This window comes from Monodon monoceros, unplaced genomic scaffold (genome assembly GCF_005190385.1).
Source record: "Monodon monoceros isolate NGI ecotype Baffin Bay Population unplaced genomic scaffold, NGI_Narwhal_1 Super_Scaffold_18, whole genome shotgun sequence".
Classification (NCBI taxonomy): domain Eukaryota; kingdom Metazoa; phylum Chordata; class Mammalia; order Artiodactyla; family Monodontidae; genus Monodon; species Monodon monoceros.
In genome coordinates, this window is record NW_021703774.1 from 100,523,005 (window position 1) to 100,550,193 (window position 27,189).

Here is a 27,189-nt window from a genome sequence, read left to right on the forward strand (position 1 = left end):
ATTAGAACTCTTTGAGGCAACTGTGGGTTAATAGACAATGATATATTACCTTTAAAGTAAGAAAAATAAAAAATGATAAATGATGTAACAGGAGAATTAGAATCATATCAACAGCACAATCTTTTTTGCTTTTTGTAAATGGCCTCCTTTTGACATATATGCTTAATAAATTATTTTCACATAATTTCTGAAATTTACATTAAGCATATTTATATACCTACTAAGGATGAATTAAATAGATGAATATTTATTAATCACAATTTTTTAATTTAAATGCCATTACCAGTCAAGTTTACTTACAGTGAGATGCTTTGGCAGTTGGTAAGTCAAATTCATTTACTCTTCTTACAAATGGATCTCTTTATGCTAAGAGGTCTAACTGATGGCAACCTTGAGCCTTTATATCTGTTACAAGTACTCTTCTACATCCACTGAAAATTAGAATACATCCATTATCATACGCCAGGATTAGCCGTGGCACGTTTTGATGTGCATTGTTAATATTAGTCCAGATGAAATGGTCAGCATTCCAAACAGACATAAGTAACAATAACGAGAAACCTTAAAATCACCTTTGTCAGAAACACGTTTTCATTAAAATAAGTCAGGATTACTTCATTGTGTCACCACACACGGTCAATAAGTTCTTGTTCCTTCCTTTGTTGCTGCCCTTTGAAAACAATCAAGAGGGAAGCATAATTAAAGTTGGTGTGAACCAGGCTCTCTGCTAAACCTTGTAGCATTTGCTGTATCAAATATTCCTGTTTGCTAATTTAAATTCCTCCAGAATTAAAAGTCAAATTTTAAGTTTCTGAAAGATGTTTCTAATTATTGGAACACAACAGGTTACCCATAAAACAGAAAGAGCAGTGTGGATACCAAAGCCGGTTAAACAGAATGTGATCTAAGTGGAAAGATTATGGGCTTTACAAACAGATGGATCTAGGTCAGATCCTGGTTCCAACCCTTGTACTGTGGGCACTGGCCAATCTCATTTTCACATCTGTAAAGTGGTGATACTCCCTACCTTGCGATGTTATAAGGCACAAGTACTCCCTACCTTGAGATGTTATGAGGCACAAGTACAATGTACATAGAAAACTGGGCTTTTATTGGTAAATACACGTTGCTAGGATACAATGATGAGAATTCTTAGGGACATTCCACTTTCTTCTGTCACTATCAGAACTATGCTTAGTGAGGGAAACATTCCTTTCACTGCTTAGTTTTATTTGGGAACACAGTTGTAGTCTTTAAGGAGCCATGATTTGGCAGTGTTACTGGTTGTCTCCCGTGCCAGATGAGAGCAACCCAAGAGAATGAGTAGTAATCCCTTGAGTTGGTCTCATCCTCTATTCTGTAATTCTTCCTGCCATTTTTTTTTTTTTTTTTTTTTTGGCCATGCCGTGCGGCTTGTGGGATCTTAGTTCCCTGACTAGGGATTGAACCTGGGCCCAGCAGTGAAAGGGCTGAGTCCTAACCACTGGACTGCCAGGGGGTTCCCTTCCCACTGGCCCGTAAGGCTCATTAATACTTTTGAACCCTTGTTTGATTTAAATGCATTCTGTATATGGTTCTTAAGGGAAAGATCAACATTACCATGTCATCTTTCTTTCGTATTTCCCGCACAGTGCCTAGCAGTGTATCAAATATATTATTTATTCATTTAGCAAATATTTGAGTTCCCACAATGAGTCAGGCTCTTATTCTAGATGCTGGATATATGTCAGTTAATAAAGCAAAAATCTCTGCCCTGTGGAGCTTAGATTCTAGTGCACATAGGAAGTACAGTATTCAATCCTTGTTGCATTAAATGGGGCAAAAGCACATTTTGATCTTTTTTCTAAATCACCAATTTAGCTGAAGAATTAAGGCAAGTAATTTAATGGATGTGCTTCCCTACAATGTTTAATAAATATATATGTATATATAGAATCTTCATATCCTCTTTTGTTACTCTTCCCAGTGTAAGTAGTATTTATGGCCTATTTTAAGATGTGCATTCATCTTGTCATATCTGCCTTCAAACTAATAAATATACTATAAATCCAAGAGATTTGATAATAGAATTTTTTAACGGTTAAAAAATAGTAAAAAGAACTTTGGAACAATAAAATAAAAATTTATACCATTGCAGTTTTGCCTTTTAATATGGCACAGCTAATCTTTAATATACATTTGTAAAAGGCACCATATATTAACAGGGTAAATAACACGAAAAACCAAAACTGAGCCACTTTCTCCAACTTCCTTTTTGTACAAGTGTGTACATTTTAAGGCAGATGCTTTTCTGTGCAAAATACAACAAGAAAAAACCAACATTATGTTACAAGTTCACACGTTCTCAGATTTTTCTTGATGTCATTTGTCAGGATATTTATTTATGATAAAGCATATTAAAACAATTTTTCCTAATGAAGCTTAAAGAAGTTGAACAATTTTAAAAAATTATTTAGAGATTTCATTACAGACTCGTCACAGAAAAAGCCAGTCTTTTCTCCTTGTTTCTTCTTTTAGAAATGTCCATATCAATTTGTTCACTATGTCAGGTTGTTCTTGCTGGAGCCCGTGACTGGCCTCTGACAAAATAGTTAGCCTGAAATAGTTCTTAACGTAAATCTTCGTGCCTTCAGCCATCTCAGCCTCCATAAATGCGTCTTTCTCTCCCCACAGTAGTAGTGTTGGAGTGATCACCATGTGATGCTTGAGAGGTAGGCAGCTATAAAAACAAAATACGTGGGCTTGAGACTCACTGTAAACATTAAAATAACATTCCCCCAAAATGTTTCTTTAGGCCACAGATTTTTAAGGAGGGCAATATCACCACCAAAGGGATGAAAATTTGTTCTTGGGAGAGTGAAAAAAAAATTATGCTTTTTATATATAAACCATGAGTATACACACAGTACATAAACAGATATTAAAATTTCATGGGGTGGGGGGCAATTAGGAAAAAAAAAATGCCTAAAAAGGCTCTGAAGGGAGGTGATGACAAACAAAATGGTTGAGAAACACTGCATTAGGCAATCAATCTGTACAATAAAAAAATTAATGGTCTATTTAAGAAAGGGCCAGATAAAAGTTGTAATTGGATCAGCCGTGCAAAACTTATAATGCAGGCTATAAATTAAATATGAAATTCATCACTATGAAGAATAATTTGCTTCAAAAAGATAACAGAATTTCTGAATAGTGTGATGAAAGGGAGCTTTAAACAGTGTTACTATTTAAACGTATTTCAATTATTTGTTGGATAATCTAATGCATTTTATGTGAAAATTGGAACTGAAAAGTCAGAAAATATATATGGACTGAGCCTTAATACTACATGATACTATATTTATTTCGCAAGAAGTTTCTTTTTAAAATATAAAGTTTTTATTGTGTATTTTTTAAATACAGAAAAGTATAAAGAAGAAAATCATGCATAATTCCATCATTAAAAAATGGTCATTTTCTATGCATATCGTTGAAACCATAAGTACAATGCAGTAAATATACACAGTTTATACACAGTATACACATGCAAATTTCATATTAAATTATAATAACTTTCTTGTTTCATATAGTTTTTCAAAAATAATTGTAAAACATACTATTTTATGGCATAATAACCCATAAATGACTGTTCCTGTATAATTAAATATTTAGATTATAGCATCACTTAAAAGAAGGGGATGTTTGTTTGTTTTTTTTGTTTTTTTTTGCAGTACGCGGGCCTCTCACTGTTGTGGCCTCTCCCGTTGCGGAGCACAGGCTCCGGACGCGCAGGCTCAGCGGCCATGGCTCACGGGCCTAGCCGCTCCGCGGCATGTGGGATCTTCCCGGACTGGGGCACGAACCCGTGTGCCCTGCATCGGCAGGTGGACTCTCAACCACTGCGCCACCAGGGAAGCCTGGGGATGTTTTAAGTGATGCTGCAATTAGCATTTTGTGCCCAAATCTTCGTTGGCATTTCAGATAACTTGTTTGGGCTAGAGTCCTGGAAGTGGAATTCCTGAGCTGAAGAGGATACATATTTTTAAAGCTTTTGACAACTTCTGCTAAGCTGTTTTTCGGAGAGGCGGGATGGTATTAATTACACCCCTGTTAACTAAGAATGAGAAGGAACATCTAACTAGACACTCTCCAGCACTGAATTACATTTTTGCTAGTTACAAAAAAGCTTGACTTGTGGCTACTTGGGGTTGATAAGATGCTGCTGGAATATGAAGGATATCACATATGTCCACCAAGGTCTTAACTTTTGATTCCCATGCAAGTGGCCATCATTTGGTTCTAATGCTCCTAAAAATTAAGTTCTTGGTGAATGGGTAAACTGATATAAAAATATATCTATACTTAATTATTGATACATGGATTGCTATACAAACTTGCAAGTCACTTAAATTCTGGAGCTCATAAAGTGTTCCAAAACAAAACATTTTCTAATAGTTACCTGCATATTTAACAACATGTGAGCATGTAATAGTTGAATCAGTCAGGAAAGGGGACTATTAGTTCCTATTAAAAGGACTATTAGTGAAAAAGTAAAGAGGAATATAAATTCTTCACCAGATGAATTGAGGGTAAAAGGGAGGAGTTTTCAGAAAATTAAAAGGAGAGCATATTCTCTGGTCCTGAGGTTTCAAATTGTTAAATATCACATGAAATGTAAGTTACAGATAAAACAAAGTATGTACAGATAGGTGACTGTAGTTAATACTGTATTACATATTTGAAAGTTGCTAAGAGAGTAGATCTTAAAAGTTCTCATCCCAAGAAAAAAAATTATAACTATGTATGGTGACAGGTGATTAACTAGACTTACTGTGGTGATTATTTTGCAATACATACAATATCAAATCATTATGTTGTACACCTGAAACCAATATAATGCTATATGTCAATTATACTACAGTATAAATAAATAAAACAAAGCAAAACATTAAATATTTTAAGAGAGTAGGTTTTAGTATACTCAGCTAAATAACTTAATGGAAAATACTTGATAAAATAATTCTCATTAAAAATAATCAGTAAATATAGTTCTGAAGAACCTAAGGGCAGGACAGGAATAAAGACACAGATATAGAGAATGGACTTGAGGACACGGGAAGGGGGAAGGGTAAGCTGGGACGAAGTGAGAGAGTGGCATAGACATATGTACACTACCAAATGTAAAATAGATAGCTAGTGGGAAGCAGCCACATAGCACAGGGAGATCAGCTCCGTGCTTTGTGACCACCTAGAGGGGTGGGATATGGAGGGTGGGAGGGAGACACAAGAGGGAGGAGATATGGGGATATATGTATATGTATAGCTGATTCACTTTGTTATATAGCAGAAACTAACACACCATTGTAATGCCATTATACTCCAATAAAGATGTTAACAAAAATCAAATATTGGCTCTGTATGGAATGAATATTTTGTTTAGTTAAAAAGAACAAATTATACTGACCTGAAGATATTTCGGTAATGGTTAATTGGACCATTTAATGCTCCAGGTTGAGAAAAAACATAAATATAAGCTTCAAGATCTTCTGCTGTTAATCGACATCCTTTTCTTCCAATGCCAGTGCTGTGACTAGTAAACAGATGTTTCAAAGCCTGATAAGTGAGAAGAGAATAATTAAAACTTTTCAGTTACCTAATAGTAACTAAATATTTGGCTTTTGAAAGAGAATGATGGTCAGTGTGTAGTGATAGCTCCCAGTTTCTGCTCTAGCCAGGTTGGAGACCTCATTGTTTATAAGCACATTTTATATATTTCTGCTTTCCTGGCTTTATTTTTGATATTATTCCCTTTTAATCCCCCATGGACACTTCACCCTTATGAAAAGTATCCTGTCTTCTTGGTGTCTCTTCACATTCTAGAAGGTTGAGCTCAAGTACTATCCCTGCTCTAAAGCCTGATATTCCAGTTAACAGTTTATCTATTTACTGACAACCAATCCACACACCTCCCCCTAAATTGTTTGAACTTCTTTTGATCACAACCTAGAGTAACAAACACATTTTACATCATGATCCAGTTCATATCTCTACATATATATTTCTGAAACAAAAGTTTAAAGAAATAGGCCTTACACTTATTACAGCATGTAATGATATTTTCAATTCTGTTTTACTTTATTTTTAAAAACTCAAATTGCAAGCCACTTTACTGAATTGCAAAACTTATTTCACGACTCACTAATGGGTCTCCACCTACAATTTGAAAAACACTGCTCTATACCAGCATTTCTTAAAGTGTGTCTCTAAATCACCTGAATCAGAATTATTGGGATTCTTGTTTAAAATTAGATCCCTCAACCCCAAAACACCCTTGCAAAAATATGAAAAGACATGTGCAGCAGGTGATTCATTGAAACATTATTTGTAATAGAAAAAGAATGGAGGACTTCCCTGGCAGTCCAGTGGTTGAGACTCTGTGCTTCCACTGCAGGGGGCACAGGTTCAATACCTGGTTGGGGAACTAGGATCCCTCATGCCCCGTGGTGCAGCACAGCCAAAAAAATTTTTTTAATTAAGAAAAAAAAAAGAATGGAAACAAATGTCTATGGGGGGTTGGATGAATAAACTATGGTATAGATACATGATGGTGAATTATGTGTTCTTAGTACTCTAAGAGAAGATGGAGATAATCTCTATGCTGATGATGGAGTCATCTGCAGGGTATATTGTTAAGTGGAAAAAAAGCAAGGGTAGAAATAGTGTTTATAGTATGTTATCTTTTGTGTGAGAAGTAAAAGATAAATATATATATATTTGCTTATATTTTTAAAAAGAAACAATAAAAAGAGGAAACAAAACTAACCAAAATGGTTTTCGATGGGAGACAGAAGAAATAGATGGAGACAGAGAAACAGAGGAAACAGAGACAAGTGAACTTCTCTGAATGTACCTTGTTTTAGAGTTTTGACTTAGAACCATATAATGTTTTATATAAAGTCATAGAAGTTAAGTGAAAACCCTGTCATCTTAAATTTGCTTTGGAAATGTGAATAAGAACTCATAATTTTTGTTTTTGTTTTTGTTAAGAACTCATAATTTTTTTCTAAAAAATATGTATGTCTACATTCTGTCCAATGGAAAGATCTAGAAGCAATGAAAACTCAGTAGAAATGATCACCTTGACACCCAAACTGTGGTCTCTAAATACCATTTCCTACTAATAGGAGCCAAAGTTCCTTCAATAAATGACTGATTCCAGATCTGGAACAGGAAAAAAATGAACTTAGGACATTAAGGAAGCAAGCTATCCCTGACTAAAAAATGATGAACTTAGGACATTAAGGAAGCAAGCTATCCCTGACTAAAGGGCTCCTGTGTCAAGAGGACATAGGAGCCAACCTGAAGGAGTTCACACTTGCAACAATTTGGGCATCAAAGAGAATAATGACTGTAATCAATTGATAAATATCAAATATATTTTTAAAAATCATGAGCTCATAATGATATGAAAAAAAAACCCTCATTGGTTATCAATGGAGGTTTCTAGGGCACCAATTCATTACTCTGGAAGTTGTTTACAAAGGGAAATAATGAAGCATTTGTCCTGCCATTCTTGTGGGAACTGTATTTCAGAATAACCAAATATAGATGTGGAAATTCTTCTTTATACATGAATTCCAGTTAATAAAAGCAGAAAGAATAATATTGGGTTGGCCAAAAAGTTCGTTCAGTTTTTTCCATAAGATGGCTCTAGTAGCACTTAGTTGTCTTTAACTTTATTCGAAACAATTTTGTTGTATTGTGACTGCTGTCATACTAGCATGCATTAAAAAAAAAAACTTATCAAAACTGGTGAATTTTTGTGTAGCTATTTTAATATTGAAGATGAAGAAAAAAAGCAACGTTTCTGGCATATTATGTTTTATTATTCCAAGAAAGGTAAAAACGCAACTGAAACTCAAAAAAAGATTTGTGTAGTGTATGGAGAAGGTGCTGTGACTGAGCGAATGTGGCAAAAGTGGTTTGAGAAGTTTCTTGCTGGAGATTTCTCGCTGGACGATGCTCCATGGTCAGGTAGACCAGTTGAAGTTGATAGTGATCAAATCGAGAAATTAATTGAGAGCAATAAACGTTATACCACGCAGGAGATAGCCGACATACTCTAAATATCTAAATCAAGCGTTGAAAATCATCTGCACCACCTTGGTTATGTGAATCGCTGTGATGTTTGGGTTCCACATAAGTTAGGTGAAAAAAAACCTTCTTGATCGTATTGCTGCATGCGATTCTCTACAGAAACGTAACAAAAATGTTCCGTTTTTAAAACAAATTGTGAGGGGCGATGAAAAGTGGATACTGTACAGTAATGTGGAATGGAAGAGACCAAAGGCTGGTCTTCATCCAAAGAAGGTGATGTTGTGCATATGGTGGGATTGAACGGGAATCCTCTATTATGAGCTCCTTCTGGAAGACCAAACGATCAATTCCAACAAGTACTGCTCCCAATTAGACCAACTGAAAGTGGCACTCAACAAAAAGCATCCGGAATTACTCAACAGAAAACACATAATCTTCCATCAGGATAACCAAGGCCGTATGTTTCTTTGATGACCAGGCAAAAACTGTTACAGCTTGGCTGGGAAGTTCTGATTCATCCGCCACATTCACCAGACACTGCACCTTCAGATTTCCATTTATTTCGGTCTTTACAAAGTTCTCTTAATGGAAAAAATTTCAATACCCTGGAAGACTGTAAAAGGCACCCGGAACAGTTCTTTGCTCAAAAGGATAAAAAGTTTTGGGAAGATGGAATTTAGAAGTTGCCTGAAAAATGGCAGAAGGTAGGGGAACCAAAGGGTTCAATAAAGCTCTTGGTGAAAATGAAAAACGTGTCTTTTATTTTTACTTAAAAATTGAAGGAGCTTTTTAGCCATCCCAATAGAACTAAAAAATCACTGTTTTCTAAAGAAATAATGAACCTAGGCAGTGACGATCAAGATATGCCAAAATTATTTGGTGAAAGGTTGGTTGTTAGGCAATTTGGATAGGCTGACAATTTGTGAGCCCACTGGTTAGTGTTAGCATTACTAAAACTGGGACAACTAGGCATTATGTGCTTCCCTGATGTGATGCATTAGGAAATACACAGAACCACCTATAAAATATTCGTGTCAAATTAAACTTCAGTCTAATCAAGCCTCTAGATCAGTAGCACCTATGAAGTAGGAAAGACAAGGCTTAGCAGAACTAGTTAAATAACACCATGATGAAGCAGTCAGTCAAATCCAAAATGTGGACCATTCCTCGGGGCAAATGAACAAATTTCTTCTTAAAAAAGTGATGGTAAAAAACAAAAGGAAAGAACCGTTAAAGATTTTAAAAGGCATAACAAACAAATACAATATGTAGACCTTGTTTGGTTCCTGATTCAAACAAATAAAGTGCATAAAGACAGTTGAGACAATTGAGAATTTGAATGGGCATTAAATGATTTTAGCAAGTTGTTCATTTTGTTAGCTTTGATAATGGCATTGGAGTTATGTTCTTTTTTTAAAAATAGTCCTTATTGTCAGAGGTACATGCAGAAGTATTTCCAGGTAAAATAATATTATGTCTTTTTTTAACCTCCCTAAATATTTAACATCATGCTGGACAAACAAGAAACAACTAATTAACTTCGAAGAAATAGATACTACACATGATTCCTGGTGCCAGTGTATATGGTACACCAATACCTGCAGGCTTAATTTTGTTTGGGGGTTTTGTTTACTCCCAAGGGCTTCCACTTCTGCTGTTGTCAAATTCTCTTACCTGGCATTCATATTCTTTCATCTCCCCATGGAATGTTCTCTAGAAAGAAGTATGCCTGTAGGGGAACAGGCTCTCAGAAAAAATTGAGTTAACAGCCAGGCACTCAAACATACGAATAGAGACTGTAAAAATAAGTAAGCCTATCGATGAAGCCTTAGAAACATTTATTAAGTTTTAGCATTTGTCTGTTTTTCTTTTCCCTTTTTTTTTTGGCAGCACTGAAAGGCTTTTGGGATCTTAGTTCCCCAACCAGGGATTGAACCCGTACCCCCTGCAGTGGAAGGGTGGAGTCCTAACCACCTGGACCACCAGGGAATTCCCTGTTTTTCTTTCTTAAAGATGGATTTTAATTTAAAATGTTTCTCATTAACATTATTTGTTTGATTTATTTTTTTGCATAGGAGGAAATGCCTAACAGTGCATAACACATAACAGATGTACAATAAATGATTATTTAAAATAAATCAGAACAACATAAGCAGAACTGGTTTTCTTGGGGGTTTTTTTGTTTGTTTTTAGTGTTTCAGTCTATGTTTTATTTTTGACCTCCTAATTTTGTCATCCTCTTGGGCACCAGTCTTTCTTTTTTTAATTGAGGTATAATTGACATATAACATTATATTGGTTTCAAGTGTACAACATACTGATTCAACATTTGTATACACTGCAAAATGATCACAGACAATAAGTCTGTAACATCCATCACCATGTTTGACTTACCTTGAAATCATTTATGGAAAACATAAATTCTGGGAACCATGGTATTTGGAAGAAATAATAATAGCTGGATTTGAACAGCTGGGCAGGGTGTCGTAAAATATATTCTGAAATTAAAATATCATGTTAGACCTTATCCAAGGGGTATGAATTACTTACTATTGAAATAACTTCTTTTTAAAGCAATTTCACCTTTGAGATGATCCCATAAAAGAATCTACAAATAAGGCTTCTGTATATTTCTCTTTGGAACAATTTCTATGTTCTTATATTTTATTTTGGATATTTTGGGTATTTTAAATACCTAAAGCACTTTAAACAAAAAGAAAGTTCCACTTTATGAAATGTTGACTCAGAAAGGAACAGGAAACCCAAAACAACACTCCCTTTTCTCCAAGGTCATTATCAGTGACCAAACACTTTTCCTAAGGATACATGGGGAAGTAATTTTCCCTTGTTGAAAAGATTTTCCTTACAGGCTGATTTGAATATCTTATTCATTTGGCCTCAACAGAAACTAAAGCCTTTCCTTTAAATTCATTCATGTATTGAGAAAATTCATCCATTCAATGAATCTTTGAATATCTACTGTGTGTGAGGGGATTTAGCATTGAACAAGAGAAAAGAGGTTCCCATTCATAAGGAACATACATAATAAATAAGTAATGAATACTTAAAAGATCATTTTAGTTAGCAAAAATACCATAAAGAAAATAAAACAAGGTAATCTGATTGAAAGTAATGGTTGGGTGGTGTGGAGGGACTATCCTTTAGTAAAGGTGGTGGAACAGGTTTTTCCGGGGATGCGGGATGAGCCTTGAACGCAAAGATCTAGGAAGAGCATCAAGAACAGAAAGTAGGTACTGGGCTTGGCACATTCGAGAAGCAGAAAGAAGGCCAGTGTGGCTGATGTGTAGTGAATGAGGAGGGGGAGATGGTATGAGATGAGTTTTAGAAAAAAACGCAGAAACCCAGTCAGGTAAGGCCAGAATGATAAAGATTTTAAGTGTTTTGGGAAGACACAAGTTTTAAACTAGGGAGTAATGTGATCATACATATTAAATGTACATATTTGTTGTGTATTGTGTACTATACTTTTATTTTCCTTGCTATAGAGGTGATTTTTTTTTTCTTATTTCTAATTGTGTAACTGTACTCAACATGGTTGGAGTTTTTAGAATTATGATTCTCAGGTAAGTGGAGCACTGTTGTGCTATACTTTTTGTAAAGTCATCATCGAATAAGATTTATTCAGCTCTGCATTAGGAGATATCAATACAGTTAAGGGAAAATATAGTCATATTACTTGAAGACTTCATATTGACCTGACTAGGGTTGAACCTATTATTGATAAGATAGTTCCAGAAATATCCAAGTATTTTCTTACTGAAATGACCAATTACAGTTTGTCCATATAGCAGCACCAACAAAATAACATTTACTCTAGGGTCCTGATCAATTGAACAAGCATGTAGCACAACTTCTATTGACTAATGCAACTGAGAGAAATATGATGAACCTCTGTTTGATATTTGATTCCTAAGCAGCCATGCTATTACCTCAGCTGAGATAGGACAATTGAATATGTATCTGAAATTTAACTTTTATACTTATACAGTATTTATTGTAGTCATGTTCCCTTTCTCCCTCATCTACTTTATTTTGAGGAAGAAATAAAAATATGTTTTTCTGAATTTTTTGTTCCCTGGAGGGCTACTGTGGGTCATGACAGTACTGAACCTCAGAAAATTTGACAAGGGTAGTTAAAGAGGACAAAATTATAATTTTTGTCAAAACCAAATGAAAGTGTGCCTAGCCATTGTTCACAGGTTTTTTTGTTTGTTTATTTGTTTTTAATCACTCTTAAGATTAAGGGTTCTCTTTAAAGCAGAGGTTCTCAAAACATAGTCCATGTGGACCCCTGGGGATCCTTAAGACCCTTTTAAAGGATACAGATGGTCAAATCATTTCAAAACAATACAATTAGCTTTTCTCATTTTGCTGACATTTGCACAGATGGTACAAAGGCAATAGTAGATAAAGCCATTGCTGCCTGAGCACAAATCAAGGCGGTGACACTAAACAATACCAGCAGTCATTGTATTCTTCACCACCACACACTTGCTGTAAACAAACAAGTACATAAATACATAAAATTAAGTGGCGGTTTCACTTAAGAATGTGTTTGATGAAATAGCAAAAATTATTAATTTTATTAAATTTCTACCTTTTTGTATACGTCTTCTTAACATTGTTAAAAAGAAATAGAAAATAAGGCAGTTCTGTTGAACACCCAAATACAATGATTGTCTCAAGGAAAAGCACTTCTGCAATTGTCTGATAAGTTGAATTAGCTGCATTTTTAATGGAACACCATTTTTACTTGAGAGAACGACTATCATCAGTCAGATTGGGTATTTAACAGATAGTCTCTTGAAAATGAACAAAGTGAGCCTGTCACTTGAGGGAAAACAATCAACAGTGTTTGTTGTCAATGATGAAGTTCAAGATGTCAAGTGAAAATTAGAATTTTGGAAACTTGTGTCTGCTACTGTGAGCTTGACAGCTTTGCAAAGGCTTTTTTGATGAAACTGGGGTGATATTAATGAACACGATTTGATAGCATATAATGAAATGTGTCAACTTATGGAAGATCTGCATAACTCAATGAACCAATATCTTCCAATGCGTGATGATTGCAAAATCATGCATAGGTAGAAAAAATCTATTCAAAGTGCTAGAGAGACCAATGGATTTTAATGTGACAGAGTACAAAAAGTTCATTAATATGACATCAGATTCCACATTGTTACTAACCTTTAAGAAATAACTAATTTTTGAGTTTGGTGTAGTATTAAAGGAGAACATATGCAGTTATTTGAAAAGACTATTAAAATTCTCCTCCTTTTTCTAATTACAAATCTGTGTGAGGCCAGATTTCTTCATATACTTCAATTCAAACATTTGCAACAGATTGAATATAGAAGCAGATATGAGAATCCAGCTGTCTTCTATTAAGCCAAAAGTTAAAGAGCTTTGCAAAAATGTAAAACAATGACACTTCTCTCACTAAAATTTTGTTTTGGAAGATGTAGCTAGTTTTCAGTAAAATGTTTATGCTAATATGTACTGGATTAATTATTTTTTAAAAATGAATTAATACATAAACATTTAAAAATTCTCATTTTTAATTTCCAATACAGTGAATTTTTATGGATATAACCCATATAAACAAATGCTCAATGGGGTCTTTAATAATTTTTAGGAGTATCAAGGAGACCAAAAATTTGAGAACTGCTGCCTTAAAGAATGCTGCCATTCCTGACAGCCAAAGGAGTCAGGCAAGAGGAAAATTTATTTCTAGGCTGTCAAGATTCATTACTGTCAAAGTAATGTTACTTCATTTTCCCTTTAACTCTTTAACTCTCCCTAAGTTAGCGGTAAAATGTTTTCTAAAAAGAAATAAAATTATGCAAGCAAATATAAAGCAACACTTCCTGTGACTCTTCAGGAATATTTAAAGCTGAGATGGCTGACATTGTCATGTGATAATATCGTATTTTAGTCATTTAATTAAAAAATATTACGTTAATCAACTTTTGCTGTTTTTAATCCGTGTCAGTGACAATAGTGAGTTGTCACGCTATCAAAGATGTCTTAAAGGAAATTTAAACTCACCTGTAAATACATTTGGATGAGGGAAGTTAATGACAATAAGCTTCATCACCATTTCAGGATAACAGATGGCAATTAGCCAAGCAATCATGCCTCCCCAGTCGTGGCCAATAAGAACACATTTGCTATACCCTGTAATTGAGAAATGAATGTTGGCATCATTGAAAAGAAACAGGTGGGTACATCATTACCGCACATAAAATAGGTATGTTTCTAAAACTAATCTTTCTACTCTCCTACCCTAATTATGCACTTTGTGCAGACATTGAGTTTGGTGTTTCCAAAACCCTGTATGTCTGAATCACCTAGGGTAGCTTTTTAGAAAATTTAGATGCCCAGGATCCATTATAGGCCTCAGAATCTCTCTTGGGAATTTATACTTTAAAAAAAAATTGGAAATAGTTCAGCTCTGGTCACATAAACCTGAGTTTGGAAAACCATGGTAAAGACTACACATAATTAGGTCATAAGCAAGATTACATTATTGATTTAACTGGAAAATTTCATGATGACAAATTTGGGCCAAGTTTGACTGAATTACCACAAAATGTGAAAGAAATATGGCGGTCGGAAATCAGTGTCTCTGAGTCTATTTTACTGTAATCACAGTAAATTACAACACTGCATTGACACCCCCAGACCTCATCCATTTTTTCCCTCTAAGAATATTGACCTGATCTACGTTCTCATTAGATTGTTGTAGAAAAGGGTCTTTAATTTGATTTCATGGGTTTCTCACTATACTGGCTCTGTTAACATATCGATGGTAGCAGCTGGATTTTAGTCAAAAGGGATATAGTGTATTAGATTATTGTTAAAAAATATTTACTCCTCCCCTCTCCCCACTGCCATAGAGGTAGTATACTTCACTGCTCCCCCCCTTTTATTAATAAATTTATTTATTTATTATTTGTTTTTGGCTGTGTTGGGTCTTCGTTGCTATGCACGGGCTTTCTCTAGTTGCGGTGAGCAGAGACTACTCTTTGTTGCGGTGCGTGGGCTTCTCATTGCGGTGGCTTCTCTTGTTGCGGAGCACGGGCTCTAGGCACTCAGGTTTCAGTAGTTGTGGCACTCAGGCTCAGTAGTTGTGGCACATGGGCTCTAGAGCACAGGTTCAGTAGTTGTGGTGCATGGGCTTAGTTGCTCTGCAGCATGTGGGATCTTCCTGGGTCAGGGCTTGAACCCATGTCCCCTGCATTGGCAGGTGGATTCTTAACCACTGTGCCACCAGGGAAGTCCCCCCCACCCCACCTTTTTTCTGGCCATGCCGAAAGACAAGCGGGATCTTAGTTCCCCAACCAGGGATCAAACTGTGCCCCCTGCAGTGGAAGTGCAGAGCCTTAACCACTGGACCACCAGGGAAGTTCCTTCACCACCCCTTTGATGTTAGACTTGGCACTGTGATTTGCTTTGGTTTTGTGGTGGGTGTATGACTTGATTTGGGGCTCAGCCATATGACTTGCTTTGACCAATGAGCTGCGACCAGAAACTTGAAATATGCTTTTGCAGCTGGGCTCATCCTCTTGCCACTTCAACCATAGCCAGAAGAGCTTCCCACAGATAGCTACTCCGCTTTAGTTGGGGCTCCAGCCCCATTCACAGTGAGAAGCCAATCCCAGCTGGACCTGTAGCCTGAGGCAAAGACCCAGAGGGGTCCAGCCTACAGTTGACCTGAAGGTCCAGGAGCACAGGAATGAATGCCTATGGCTGTATGCCACTGAGTTTGGGGTGGTCTGTTACACAATATTATTGTGGCACTAGCTGATCAATACAAGAAAGATAATGCAAGTGTTTCTGCATCTTACAACATGTTTAAATAAATATTTAGGTGTTGGTTCTGAAGAAATAAATTTTCTGAGAACAAGAATCAAATTTCTAATAGTTAGTTCTGAAAATAATAGATAGTATACATTAAGTCAATTTTTAAAAACAAATTTTGAGAGTCACTTTTGGCTGGTAGACAGAATAGTTATTCTGGTTGTGTTATTTTAAGTTGCCTCTATAAATATTTTGAGCTGTATGAACCAGGGTGACAGGATCTAGGGAACAGCTCAGGTAGATGGAAGAAATGAGGTAATCAGTTTACAATTTGTTGAATGTTAGTCCCTTAAAAAGAATTAACACTGTTTTTTAAAACCTACCTAAAGAGTCTAAAATATCCTTTATATCTGTAATTAGACAGTCCAATTTATAATTTTCTCGATGAATGGGAGCATCTGTTTCTCCATAGCCTCTCAAGTCCAATGCTACAACTCTATATTCACTTTTAAATTCCCTTAGTTGGTGACGCCAAGAATACCTACAGGAAATAAGAAACGTTAAAAATACCACAGTAACTAATACAAAGAATAACATTACAGATTTTCTAAGTGGAAAGCTGTAAGAAACCCCTTGTTTTTGAGAAAGGTTATATAGCTGTGTGTGGGCAGGAAAGAAAAGAACTGTTTGAGAAATAAGCACTGACGTTCTTTATTAAAATTATGTTATTTTTTTTAACCAGGTCCAGTGAAGTGTAACAAAGGGCCAGGGTTTATAGAAACTACAAAATATCAGATACTAAAACCTTAAGAAATGTATTTAAGAAGTCAATTTTCTAAGCTTTTCTTAAATAATGCTCACTACTATCACTGAGTCTGTACCTATAAATGCTTCCGCATACTGCACCATTTGATTCTCTCAAAAAATTTGTGAGATGAAAATATATTTTCCTAGAAGGGAGATTTTACTCAGCTTAGTCCACTGTCAAATAGGACTCAATGTTTTTAGTAATAACAATGGGTTACTCATGGATGAAAATGTCTGACGATTTAAAAAAATATTTTCATGGAAAGAATCCAATAAAACAACTACTTAAGATAAACCTCTGGGCTTCCCTGGTGGTGCAGTGGTTAAGAATCCACCTGCCAATGCAGGGGGCACAGGTTTGATCCCTGGCCTGGGAAGATCCCACATGCCACGGAGCAACTAAGCCCAGGCGCCACAACTACTGAGCCTGCGCTCTAGAGCCCATGCTCCACAACAAGAGAAGCCACAATGAGAAGCCCGCGCACCGCAATGAAGAGTGCCCCCCCGCTCGCCACAACTAGAGGAAGACTGCACACAGCAACGAAGACCCAACACAGCCAAAAATAAAAACAAACAAAAAAGATAAACCTCCACTTGCTAAAACAAAATCTTGGGGGGAAGATCCTGAACCATCAGCATAACCTAGTGTGATATTTAAAACATTTAACAATCAAAATGGCACAGGAACTGACTAATTAGAATGGCCATAGTGACAGCCAAGTCCTAGGAGTTTCTGCTGGGCCAGGTGTTCCCCCTGAGCTTGATAATAAAACTGCAGAATTAATTGAAATACAGAGATCCATGAGATTATCTTCTAATAAGCAAAATCATTATGGATAACAAACAGAAAAAGAGACATGGATTTTTCAAAGCGACTCACTATGTTATGGAGCTCAAAATATGCATTTATCAAGAAGCATCTGCATGCACATCTGTCCATGAAAACACGGTGCAGAATTATCTGACACAAACCAAATGGGAGACTGTTGTCTGGAAAGGTTTTTGGAGCACAATAGGAAAGTGAACAGAGTGATCTGAGATTATAAACCAATAGCGCAAGGGGACTGCAGTGTGAAGTGACACAAAGCCATGAGAACAACGAAGCAAATCAACCACCTTACATCAGCAGGTAGATTATCAAGAAGGATGTCAGATACATATTTGGAATTATGAATGGATAGAGTCTTCGATCTATTACTAGGATACCTATAATTTGTAAAAATCTGCAAAAGCATTGCCAATTAATATGGATTTGAAAATGTTAACAAAAAGTGGCTTTCTTAGCAAGGCCATAGCAATATTGATAATCTTGTCTCTGGTATGTAATAAACAAATGAAGCAGTTCCATTCCTTAAAGATACTCATCTGTCAGTACATATGATTTTATTTCTTTCTCATAGCCTTACTTAACATTGTGAATTGATTTTTTTATGTCTTCATAACTGAAGCCCAACTCTTCACTCTTTATAATTCCTCATACTCAATCAATAAATTAAATCAGTAGATTTAATCTCTTAAATATTTATTTAATCACTTTTCCTGTCCATCCCTGCTATCATTACCTTCATTCAGGCCTCCATTAACACAGCAGCCTATCGATTGGTCTGTGTCCATTTCATTCCCCTTGGCTCTGTCTTCTACAAACCAGAGTGGTTTAGCAAAAACACAAACTCTCTCAGGTCATTTCCCAGCTTAACAGCTTTTCTTGACTCTCTGTTACTCATAATGTGAAGCCCAAGCATGTTATTCTGGCAGACAAAACCTCCAAGATTTGACTTGCCCGATCTTCCAGCCTGACTACTTTACACTCTGTCATTTGCTATATAATGAAAAGAACTAACATCTATATCAGTTTTACTACATGCCAGGCACAATTCTAAGTGCTTCACACATAGGGATGTTGATCTTCAAGGCAGTGCTATGAAGTAGGTACTATTATTATCCCCATTTTACAGATGAAGAAACAGAGGCACAGACTGGTTCCTGGATGTGCTGAAGGTCACAGATTTAGCAAACAGCAGAGCCAGGATTCAAACCCAGGTGGTCTGGCCTGAGAGCCCATGCTATGCTGCCTCTGCGGCACTTATCTACTTGCAGTGAATAAACATGGGTTTTGTCTTTATGACTTTGTTTATATAATCTCCTTGTCTGAAACATCATCCCTCCCCATCACTCCCTTACTCCCCACAATCCCTGTCCTTCACCCCTCATTGAACTCCTCATGCTGGGCACCTCCTCTTCCAGGAGACTTCCCAGTCTCCCTCCTTCACAGGTGGGTTGGTTGGCCCCTTCCATACTCTCCCACTTGTCTGTACACTCTTCAGTGCACTGGGAAGAGTGTACAGACAAGTGTACTAGACACTAGTCTTTTGGTGCCTGGCACTTCCATTTGATGGTGAGCTCCCTGAATTATCTGGTAGACATGTAGATGCTCAATAGAGATTTGTTGACTGCGTAAAACAATGAACAAATGAAAGCACTGAATTATGATAGTGCTAGAAATACCAGTTGTTCCATAAAACTCTGTCTCAGGTCAAACCTTGAGACGACCTTGAACTAAAGTTCCCAGATTCCTGTTGGGGAATTTATACTCAATTTCTATTAAAATGTGCATTGTTTTTAATATCTTAAATACTTGTGTCTTCACTTAGAATTCATTTAATTAGAGATTTCAAGGTAGAAATTTGACTCAAAAAAATGTGTACAGTCCTGTAACATTTTACATTTAATGTGTTAGAGATTATGCAAACATAATACCCGCACGTCATTACCTTATTAATAATTTAAATTGCCTTCCAAATAAATTCAGCTATTGCTATTGTCAATGAGTGGAGCCAAACAATATCTTAAACATTTCTAAGAATGTTTAAGGATTGCAACTGCTATCTTAATAAAGTACAAAATAAATTTTAAATGCAATCTTCCTAGAGTTCATAAATAAATCATATTTGATTTACACATTAACTGTAAACTGAAGAAGAAATCACCCCAGCAATAGACTGATGGGTATGTCATTCACATGAATAAAACAAAACAACCCCCTTGATAGAGGAATGAAACATACTGCAAAATCAGTAACTCCTGACAATATTATAAATAAACAGATCTAGCTATTTTCATCCACATTGTTTTTTCCCCCTCTGGTAGCTTTAGGTAATAGCAGAGGACACTTCAAAAAAAGCAACCTCTTTCTTAGTTATTATTCTTAACATAAGGAGGACCCCTGGTTTACCAGGCTAGCCTCTTTGAAATGTAGAATACCCTCTTCCCCTTCACAAGAGAGAAAAAGTTGCAGTCATCAGATTCTGCTCAGCTGTATGGATGACGAGCCCTCACTTGAGTAATGACGAATGCGTCCCATACAGCTGGTGTATTGCCAGAAATTGCCTGCATCAGCTCAGAATATTTTTAAAAGCAATGCAAATTGAGGTGGAGATAGAGGGGGAGAAAAACCATCTTTGACAAACAGCCTTATTTTGGGCTAATTTAGCTAAAGTTCTCATAGATGTGTATATTGTTTGATGTTTCCTTTATATTTTAAGAAAGAAGACAGAGAATTTTATTGTTTCTGTGTAACATCTAATAGTATACATTAAATGTCACCAATTCTCAACAATTATTCTTAGTTAACGATGATAAATGCAAATAATACATTACATTTGTATAGTACTTCTCTGTTTAAAAAGCACTTTTACACACATTGCCAATTTATGATTATTTTGTTTTCACTGTACCAAATAATCTGGCCTACCTGATCTACAACGAAGCTTATAAATTCATGTGTATTTAGGCAAAGCTTGATTGATAGAGGAATAATATTTATATTTATAATGTAAATTGAAATCGGTTTGAAGTGCCAGATAAAGTTTTTTGGCTCTTAAAAAGGGGAGAAGTGCAAGAGAAGGGGTTTTTGGAAAAAGAAAAGGGGAAGTTCAAGAAAGAGAGACTTGAAGTGGCTTAATCAAAACAGCTTTATCCTAAATTCTGATTCAAATTGACTTTTTCCTGAATGGAGCACATGAATGGAATTGACTAGATTGTATAATGGGGAATAGTGGTAATTTGGAAGGAAAGACAGAGTAAGTGTCAACATAGAGGTCTTGGTTTAGGGTAGGACACACTCAAACAGAAGTTTTTGATTAACAGCAATCTCCATGTGGTTGCTCTAGGAATCTCCCTGAACAACCAGGTAGCTTTCAGATTAATGGCTAGCAAAGTTCAGTGAATTCAATATGGTCTATTTGAGTAACTCAGTTTTCAGAGTTTGCTGTTATTGTTGTTTTAAATTATAGCAAGCCTCTTGCTGGAGTAACAAATAGTACATTTGGTGAACAGAAGGGGACTCATTCCCATGATCTGCATATGTTTCCTAATATATGCTCTTCAAAGTAAAAATATCTCTAGGAGTTTTTTCAAAACTAAACCATTCCTCTCAATAACCCTTTTGGACAAAGCCAAGACTTGATTTTGCTGGAGAAAATGGGTCTGATGTCCAGTGACTGGTGTTGGGCCCCCTCCTAGGCTGTCCTATCCACTGAAGATTCTAGGACATGGACAAGAATCACCAGACATTTCTGTTTTGCAAAAGGGGTCTCATGAAGAGTAAATAAAGGGACAATGCTGTGAAAAATGTGCAAAAGTATCATTTCTTAAAATATGACACAGAGCATCTACTGTCCTATATTAAATGGGTATCACTGCTATTTTCTGGGGCTCCTCAGAACAATTACCAAGTAGCTGAAGTGGTTGCAGGTTCATCTGTATCTTCCACATATAAAGAAGTGACGTTCCAGCAGGAAAAAGAGCACAAACAAGTATCGGGGTTGGTATGAGGTACAGAAAGAGAAGAGCCTTTAAATCTTTTCTTTCTAAAAAGTTAAGTCTCCCCACTCAGATCATGAATTTTATATAGAATGATGATTTAAAATGTTAAAGTAAGGTATACTTACATTGTTGGTTAACTTTTGAATTTTTCTATAAGGTGTGAAATTTGAAAGGTAAAAATCCATGTATGTTATCAGATCATTATCATTCCTATATACCAAGGATATATTAGAGCAGAGGACAGCTCTGAAGTTTTAGAAGGTATACCTTACTTTCTGGCACTGCCAATTGCAGAAGGGTAGCTGTGACACTCAGAAGAGTGCCAGGCACATAGTAAATGCTCAGGAAGTATTAACTATCATCAGCAGAATCAGGAAATTATTTTTTAAAGGTCTGGGACAATGCTCTGTCCCCAAATTTCTCCCTTACTTTCACTCTTAACCTGCAGTTCCACCATTACATATTCCTCACCTACTTCAGAGTTTTAAAGATTTTGTGTCATCCATAGCCCTGATTTAAAAAGGCTCTAGCTCTGAAAGAGGTATTACCTTACTACACTTTAGTAATACTTTATGAGTGAAAGGGACTTTATTAATAAATGCATTGAGGACGCTAGTGGTGGCACATGGATCTCCACACTGAGTGAATGGGAATGAAGGAAGAAAATGAACATTTATTGAGTATTCACTGGGGCCATGGGAACGGCCTTTCACATATTTTGACTCCCTTTATCCCCACAACTCTGCAAGATTCTTGTAGATTGTGCAGGGTCCTGCAGCAATTAAGTGGCTGAGCCAGAATTCACTGCCCATGTTACTTTATGCAGATCTGACTAACGCTGCAGACTAACATTTTACTTGTGAGCCAGTCAGGTCATAGACTTTTTGCTCTGGGAAAATGATTAGCTAGATGGGTTTTTGCCATTCTCCATTCTTTTCTTCGATGCCTAATACTTCCTAGTGCGCTAGCAATCTCAATGCATTTATTAATAAAGCCCCTTTCATTTGAAAAGTATTAACTAAAGTGTATTAAGGTAATGTCTCTTTTACAGCTAGATGTATTTTAAATTAGGACTTTGGATGACCCAAAATCTTTAAAACTCTAAAGGAAGTGAGGAATATGTAATGGTGGAATTCTAGGTGTTAAGAGCGAAATAAGGGAGACATTTAGGGACAGGGCATTGTCCCAGAACTTTAAAAACATACCATATATTCTACATTTGAGTCAGTTCAGAGAATATGATTTTTTTTTGGTCCATTTAGCCATCTCAAGATCATAGCCTTGAGCTATCAAAAATATGATTTTCTTTTTACCACCTTGATATGTACCATCTTTTAAAAAGATATTCATTTTTTAAAAGTTTAATCATGTGATGTTTCATCTGTACTTACTTGGCTCTGTGGGGTTCAAAGGAGAACAGAACATTTTCTTCTAGGTAACTAGCAACTGTGTATTTTTGGCTATAGGTTTTCTTCTCAACGTGAAATATTCCAATCCTTAATTTGTCCTGCATTCATCTGAGCCTGTTACTATGTGCATAGGAAAGAGTTCCTTTTCAGATTCCATGAGCCCCCTTCTCCCTCTGCCTTTCCCTCACCCCAAGTCTCACCAAAAGCTGCCAGGTAACAGGCACTCTAATTCTTTGGTTTCTTGCAAATCTCCTTTTCTATCCAATGTTGTATTTTGTCCGCAGTAGGTACTATAAAAACTGTTTTGTAACTGACTATTCAGAAATTTGAAACACTAAATGATACTTCTTTTAATTATCAAAAAAAAATTTAGGATGATAATATGCACGTTTCTTTAAAACAGGAGGAACACCATTCCTGTGATTGAGGAACATTTAGGAATAATAACTCTAGACCAGTACTTGATCATAGCATGGGGTCTATTAAAAGTCATTATAAGAAAATGACTCTATGATAAGCCGAGTCTTTAGTGCAAAAGAAGAAGTTAGTTGGTAAGTTTACCAGAATTCTGGAAATCCATGAAGCAGCAGCATAAGTGGTTTGCCTCTTTCTCCAGCGGCAACATAATGAAATCTTAACCCCGAATCCTGCAGTACGAAATAGAGGGCATGAAATTTCAGCGATGTTTTGTGTTGACTGTAAAAAGTAGTACATTTAGTATTTCCATGCCGTTAAAAAAAATTCACTTGCATTATTTTTAATATAAAGAAATAAAATAAGTATATTAATTTTCAAAAAGAAAAAATAGCCATGATTTATTAACAGGGTAAATTGAATGATTCACTTTTGTCAACATTCCCTTCTCCTTCTATTTACAAGGTCAATTTATATATTATGAGCTTCTGAAACAGTCACAATTTTCTTACTGATGTGTCACATTTCATCGCACTCAAATTCTGCAGAACATGTAAATAATTCTGATCTGCATTTATATTCCTGCCATATTTACCTCCTACTCATGTACTTTTCTCAGCTTGCCCATCAAGAGCTGTGCCATCAGTTACATAATTCACACCACCTTTCCTTATTTTTAGTTCTCTCCTTCCCACGTTAGTATTTTCTGTTGAGGTTGCACGTACAGTTCCCCTGGCTGCCTGCTCCTCATGTCACATCAGTGTATTTCTTTTTTTTTTAAATTAATTTATTTAATTTTGGGTGTGTTGGGTCTTTGTTGCTGTGCACTGGCTTCTCATTGTGGTGGCTTCTCTTGCTTCTCTAGGCGCACAGGCTTCAGTAGTTGCGGCATGCAGGCTCAGTAGTTGTGGCGCACGGGCTTAGCTGCTCCGTGGTTGTGGGATCTTCCTGGACCAGAGATGGAACCCGTGTGCCCTGCAATGGCAGGCGGATTCTCAACCATTGCGCCACCACGGAAGCCCCCATATCAGTGTATTTCTAACAGCCGAATGATCTGAGTGCTCAAGCCTTCACTCTGCATATGGGAGACAAAACTGCCCAAGGAAAACAAAAATCATGGGAATGAGACAGGAATACAGCAAATACAAAGCAAACAGAAAAGAGGAAAGTGGAGGAAAAAGCAAGAAAGAAAAACAAAAACTCAGAAGGAAGTGAGGAAAGAAACCAAGACCCAAAACCCAGAGACTGCGTTTTTTATCAGATAACCCAAGCAATTGGGTTTCCAGATGTGAAAAAAATCTTAAAGGTCATATAGTTCAACCCTATCATTTTTGCAGAGTTAGAAACTGAGGTCCAAAGATGTTAGCACAGGTCGTAAAGGTGGTTGGGGGCAGGGCTATGACTAGAACCTCCATCTTGTCCTGCCACCCAGGACAATGCTCTTTCCCCTCCTTGGTTCTATGTCTCTGGGGAAACTCTTTAGGTGGCCAGAGTCAGAAAAAGTGCATTATGAGGAATTCCAGATGATTCTTAAACTGCTTTTCCCCTTCAGGTAGGATGAAGATAACAACTCTGACTTTGCCTGCAACTGCTTTTCCTTTTTTAAAATATTTATTTATTTATTTTTGGCTGTGTTGGGTCTTTATTGCTGCGCACGGGCTTTCTCTGGTTTCGGTGAGCAGGGGCTACTCTTCTGTGCAGTGTGTGGGCTTTCTCTGGTTGCGGTATGCGGGCTTCCCATTGTGGTGGCTTCTCTTGTTGCGGAGCACAGGCTCTAGGTGCAGGGGCTTCAGTAGTTGTGGCTCAGGGGTTCTAGAGCACAGGCTCAGTAGTTGTGGCACACGGGCTTAGTTGCTCTGTGGCATGTGGGACCTTTCTGGACCAGGGATTGAACCCGTGTCCCCTGCATTGGCAGGCAGATTCTTAACCACTGCACTACCAGGGAAGCCCTGCCCTCCACTGCTGAATGCCTTCCCAGAAGTTCAATAACTTCTTTTATTGGTGGTGAGTCTTGGAAGCTGAAAGGTTGTGGGCACTTGATTGGATTTAGTGAATAAATACTTCATTTCACTTACTATGTGCAAGGCACTGTTCTAAGTTTTTTGGTTTCGTTCATTTGTTTTTACACATATTAACTCATTTAAATTCTCATATCAACTCCAGGCTGAATAAGTGTAAGAAAGACATGCCCCTTGGTTTTCTGAACTTCAGCTGCTGGGCAATCTAGTTCCTAATAGGAATCCCAGACCTGGTGACAAAAATATCCTTTCACGTAGGCTATTTTTGAAAGGCCTGCGAGTCAGACTGCAGGGTGCATTTCAAGAAGCCATCTCCCTTCACCACCTGGAGCCTCAGGAAATAGAATATCCGAGGGCTGTAAGAAAGCTTGCGACAAGCACGGACAATTAGAGTCTGCATGCATAGTTGACATTTGCTTTTTGTGCCATTCCTTTGGTCTCTGGCACCATAAGTCTGTTTCCTTCCCCACAAACGTACACAATTTATTTATTGTTTCATGTTGCTTAGGTCATCTGTGAATGCTCCATTCTGCTGATCTGAATAAACTCCTGATTTCCAATGACTTATTCTATTTACTCTTTCAATCTCTAAAATTTGGACGAGGACAGCCTCCTGAGACAGTAGGGCGCCACCAGTAACAATTCCCTACAGATTATCTGAGCTCTAAGGGGCAAAGAGGTGACAGACGACAGCTTCCCCTTACAGGAGGAGGGGGAGCAGAATTATTCTGGGTTGTTGTGGTGGAGGAGGAGGGGACAGTAATATAATAGGACCCAGATTATTAGAGAAATTCCACATAACCTTCTCTCTCTGTCTTACACACACACACACACACACACACACGCACGCAACAAACAGGGACCGTAAAGACACACAATCCCGACCTTCTCCCGCGACACCTTGCCCCTCTTGCATCCCCTTGGCACCTTCCCCGTCCCCGCCGCACGCCCTGCGAGCCCCGAGAACACTAGGGGACGCTGGGCTTGGAGTCATGCAAGGATCAGCCCGGCGCCCTCTGCTCTCACAGTCGTCACGTTCCCTCGCGATAGCGCCGGGCCCGCGCCGGCCTTCACCTTGATCCGCACGTAGCAGTGGGTACCCAAAGAGGGGTCGTTCAAGCACGCTGGAGGGTGTTCCCGGGCGACCCTCCGGAAGGTCTGCGTGGGTCCCTTGCCGATGCTCCACAAAAGTTTGAGCAGGTAGACGGAAGCGCAGAGCCCGCAGTAGCAGTAGACCAGGGACCAGAAGAGCAGGGACCGGATCGTGACCATCAGGCGGGGGAGGCAATCCCGCAGCCTCGCCATCGGGCGGCGGCAACGGCGGGGTCCGCTGCACTTCCGAGGCGCGGAGAGCAGCGGCGCGCACTCCGGCTACGGAGCGAGACTGCAAGCGCGGCGGCGCGTCAGCCCCTCCAGCCGGTCCGCGGTAGCCGGCTCCGCGCGCGCCTCCCCGCGGGCCTCCGGGCGTCCGTGCCTGGCGCGGGTCCGGTGTCACAGCCCCGGGCTCCCGCACTCACGGTGAGCTCTTGCGGCCACTGCGCCCAGCCGCGGAGCGCCGCGTCGCAGACCCACTACGCTGCGACGTCCGCCCTGGACTAGGTAGGCAAGGGTGGAGACCCGGCCTTCCTCCGCAGAGTAAAATCCCATTTCAGAATCGGTAAAATGTGGGGAAAATGAGGGTGAGACTTTCCCAAATCATCCTAGGTACTGTGGACGGAAGAGCCACTCATTTTGACCAGTGTTCAAGTCCTCCCACTGTCCTCAATTAGGCCTTTTTCTGGATCATGGAATTGTGGGGCGCGTGGAGGAGGAGCAGT

The 27,189-nt window shown here is 37.8% G+C and overlaps 1 protein-coding gene across 1 annotated transcript; it reads right to left on the bottom strand.

Moving 5' to 3' along the window:
* Positions 1-2,056: 2,056 nt before the first annotated feature.
* EPHX4 (epoxide hydrolase 4) lies at positions 2,057-26,785 on the bottom strand. Its single transcript, XM_029230184.1, has 7 exons — positions 26,447-26,785; positions 23,502-23,587; positions 16,284-16,441; positions 14,146-14,274; positions 10,471-10,574; positions 5,444-5,592; positions 2,057-2,719 (listed from the first exon to the last, which is right to left on the bottom strand). Exons 1-7 carry the CDS (start codon positions 26,675-26,677, stop codon positions 2,476-2,478), a joined length of 1,101 nt encoding a protein of 366 aa, XP_029086017.1. The 5' UTR covers positions 26,678-26,785; the 3' UTR covers positions 2,057-2,475.
* Between the last annotated feature and the right edge of the window lie 404 nt (positions 26,786-27,189).